Source organism: Dipodomys ordii, unplaced genomic scaffold (assembly GCF_000151885.1).
Source record: "Dipodomys ordii isolate 6190 unplaced genomic scaffold, Dord_2.0 Scaffold84, whole genome shotgun sequence".
Classification (NCBI taxonomy): Eukaryota; Metazoa; Chordata; class Mammalia; order Rodentia; family Heteromyidae; genus Dipodomys; species Dipodomys ordii.
Window position 1 is genome coordinate 4,704,935 of NW_012267300.1, and position 3,467 is coordinate 4,708,401.

At 44.7% G+C, this 3,467-nt stretch overlaps 1 protein-coding gene across 1 annotated transcript; it reads left to right on the forward strand.

Annotated features, from left to right (window-relative positions):
* Nucleotides 1–471: 471 nt before the first annotated feature.
* Nucleotides 472–2,276, forward strand: LOC105992487 (mast cell protease 8-like). Its single transcript, XM_013025355.1, has 4 exons — nucleotides 472–622; nucleotides 997–1,132; nucleotides 1,350–1,604; nucleotides 2,042–2,276. Exons 1-4 carry the CDS (start codon nucleotides 516–518, stop codon nucleotides 2,192–2,194), a joined length of 651 nt encoding a protein of 216 aa, XP_012880809.1. The 5' UTR covers nucleotides 472–515; the 3' UTR covers nucleotides 2,195–2,276.
* The last annotated feature ends 1,191 nt before the right edge of the window (nucleotides 2,277–3,467 follow it).

Consider the following 3,467-nt stretch of genomic DNA (forward strand, 5'->3'; position numbering starts at 1 on the left):
GAAGGAAGGAAGGAAGGAAGGAAGGAAGGAAGGAAGGAAGGAAGGAAGGAAGGGAAAGGAGAGGAGAGGAGACAAGACCAGGGCCACAGTTCAAAGTGAGCAGTTCTCTAGGTGTCTTGGGCATAGAAGTATACATGCTAGTCTGAGGGTATATTCATAGTCTTCAGGAAGTGTAAACTGATTTCAGATCATTTCCCTTAATGCATATGGGAATCTTCATTCACAACAGAGGATCAGCTCCTTCACTTCTATAAGAAATTGAAAAACAAAATGAGTGGGCTCATGCCATAACCCCCATGCTGTCCACAGAAGCCGCAGGCCTCTTCTCAGTGTATGCCAGTTTTTACAAAAGACTCCCTATCTTTCCCACTGAATCTCACAGCATGAAATACCTGTCTTCCAGCCACTAGCCTTTTCCTCTGATATGTATGAACACAGAGATCAACAATAATCATTTTTCTCTTTCAGGAGAAATCCAATGGGGTAAAGAAGTCATACCTCACTCTTGGCCCTTCATGGCATATATAAGTTTCTATGATATGAACACCAAAAAAGTCTACAGTTGCAGTGGTTTTCTGGTGCAAGATGACATTGTAATCACGGCCGCTCACTGTTATGGAAGGTGAGGAGAATCATCAGGCTTTCGTTTCCTGAGACTGACCAAATGACTGTAGCTCATCAAGATGTCTCAAGTAGGTGAAGGATGGAAAAAAAAAAGTCAGCTTTTAACTCTCCTAATTGGCCTTAAATGAGCATAGGATACAGGATCGGAGGGTATGGGAGAAGAGATTGAGTGGATGAGGAAACTGGTGGAGACTGCTTTCTGTTCACTGATACACAACAAAAAATAGTCCATGTTAGACCCAAGGCAAGATGCACTTCTGTCCAGGACTTCCTGACTCAGCTGCTGCTCTGCCCTAGGCTGAGCGTTCAACCTCCTGGTCAGAGAATGAATTACAGCTCCTATAACAAGTCTTATCCATCTTCCCTTTACAGCAAAATCAATGTCACCTTGGGTGCTCATGATATCAACAAAAAGGAAGACACGCAGCAGGTTATTCCTGTTCTCAAAGCAGTCCCTCATAAGAGCTATAATTCTCAAACACTGGTCAACAACATCATGCTCTTGAAGGTATGATCTTTCTGCCTTCCGATCTACCCATAGTTTCCTAGGGACCATACAGCTTATTTGGGGATCTCCTTTCCTTTGGGTAATTGATCTTCTGGACCCAGTGCAACAGAATGGGGCTTGGGAGGTATTCCAGAATGGGGAGGTACAGGAATTCGTGGCCCTGTTTTGAGTGTTGATGAGAAAGCCAGGCCTGAATTGTCATCTCTCTTCTCAACAGCTGAAATATAAAGCTCATCTCAACACAGCTGTGAATACCATTGCTCTGCCAAAGAGCCAGGACTGGGTAAAACCTGGGCAAGTGTGCAGTGTGGCCGGCTGGGGAAGACTGGCTAATGGACAGTCTTCGAACACACTGCAGGAAGTGGATCTTGAAGTTCAGAATGAACAGAAATGCGAAAGCATCTTTCAAAACTACAACAATGCCATCCAGCTGTGTGTGGGAAACCCTTATGACAAGAAGTCTACTTCTTTTGTAAGGACACATTTATCTTTTTTTTCCCAAAGATAGTGTGATACCCTATTATCCCTACCCCTCCAACCTACCCCCCAACCATTGCCAATCCAAGGTCTACCTGTGAGGAGTGGAATGATATACCTGGCCTTTGGGGACCTGGCATCTTCCTTTAGCAAATATTTTGGTACAGGTACACAAGGAAACAAAGTGCTCAGGTCTCAGTTGAGCTAGAGAGAAGACTTAACCTTAAGCAAAGGCTCTCAATTTGGGTATATCACCAAGCCTGCTAACCTCTCTCCAAGTCAGGACAAAGAGCAATGGTGTCCACTTACCACTTTCTTTCTGAAAACCCAAGCTCTTAGTAAGGACAGAAAAAGTTAGACAGAAAGTTAATTGGGGTTGGGGGGAAGAGAGAAAGGTGTATATACTGAGGATTTTCATTTTTCTGTTTACAGGGGGATTCCGGGGGACCATTTGTGTGTAACAAGGTACCCCAAGGCATTGCCAGCTATGCCCAAAACACTGGAAAACTTCCTCATGTCTTCACTAGGACCTCAAGTGTTAGGTCTTGGATTGAGGCAACAATAAAGCTCCTTAAGCATCTCTAGAAGACAAGCCCTGTGTTCTGGGCCAGTGTTTGCAGCCTGGGGTCCAGGTACTTTAGTCTTAATAAAGAAATCTCTCCAAGCATGAGCTAGCTTCTCTTTCTTCCTTGAATATATTCTCTTGACAACTTTGACACACCATCTCCCTCTCTGATTTTCTCTTCTCTCCTCCTGATCACTATCTCCAAACACTTCTCAGAAGGTCTCCATGTGTACTGACCCCATGTGATCAGCATGAATAAACTCCACAACTCTCTACTACATGATCCTTTGGTTTTGTGTGTGTGGAGTCTCTAAAAGATGTCTTTCTCTCTTTTCTAAATTTCTCTCCAGAGTCAATAAGTAGAGAAATGGGAGAAAGACCGAAAGACATTGCCTCCCACCATTCTCCAGGAGGCCCAGCTTTCCCTTGCAGCTCTGCTGGGCCCCGATCTAATGGGGTCTCTCCTCCAGACTGCTGTCCAACTTAGTTCTGCCCATGACCTCCCCTTAATCTTTCATGCAGGGTTCTCAGAAGTTGCCAGGATGTATTTCCAACCCCAGATAAGACATGTTAGAATAGTAGCACATATCCTGTGTTCCCAGACCTACAGACATTAATGAACACTTCATAAAGTTCTTTTATTGACAACCTTGAAAAACAGCAGTGAGAGCACATCATTCTCTAGGGGACAAGAATCCGCTTTCCTGGACCTATCTCTATGGTCCTTTTGAAGAATTTTATGCTCCATTCTGGCCATGGTGTAATTCTCTGCCTATGGGGTAAAGGAAGATCCAAAACCAAGGAGTTCCTTTGTACAATCTCTGTTGTTAACATAACAAGGTTCACTCATGCTCAATACAACCTTACCTCCTGAGAAGGGATGGTATCAGGCACATCTACGTGCTAAGTACAGACTTCATGCAGATGGCAGCTTGCTGTCGGGGATGGACTAGCAGACGCCCAACCCACTGTGGGACACTGCATGGTACATGCATTCCCACGCCAAGGACATGACATCAAGAGCTACTTGTGCCTCTAGCCACCCAAGGCTCAGAGAATCCACACAGGGTCCCAAGGGGAGTAGCCTGTTCAAGTACTGGGAGTTGAACATAAAATAGAAATATTGACTCTTTTGTCTTGACTGCTGATATGTCATCCAGACAGAGGAAGCCTGGGAAAGCCAGAGCCACGTGGGCCATACACAGCCATATTGGCAAACATAGCAAGCATTCAGAAGGCCATGTGGTGACATGCATCACCATACAATCAATTTCAACAAACATTTGCCCAGTC

Excerpts from the sequence above, each read along its gene's own strand:
- LOC105992487 (XM_013025355.1), top strand. The coding sequence starts at position 516 with ATGGCATATATAAGTTTCTATGATATGAACACCAAAAAAGTCTACAGT. Across the intron at positions 623-996 it reads GCCGCTCACTGTTATGGAAG|CAAAATCAATGTCACCTTGG; the intron begins GTGAGGAGAATC and ends TTCCCTTTACAG. Across the intron at positions 1,605-2,041 it reads ACAAGAAGTCTACTTCTTTT|GGGGATTCCGGGGGACCATT; the intron begins GTAAGGACACAT and ends TTCTGTTTACAG.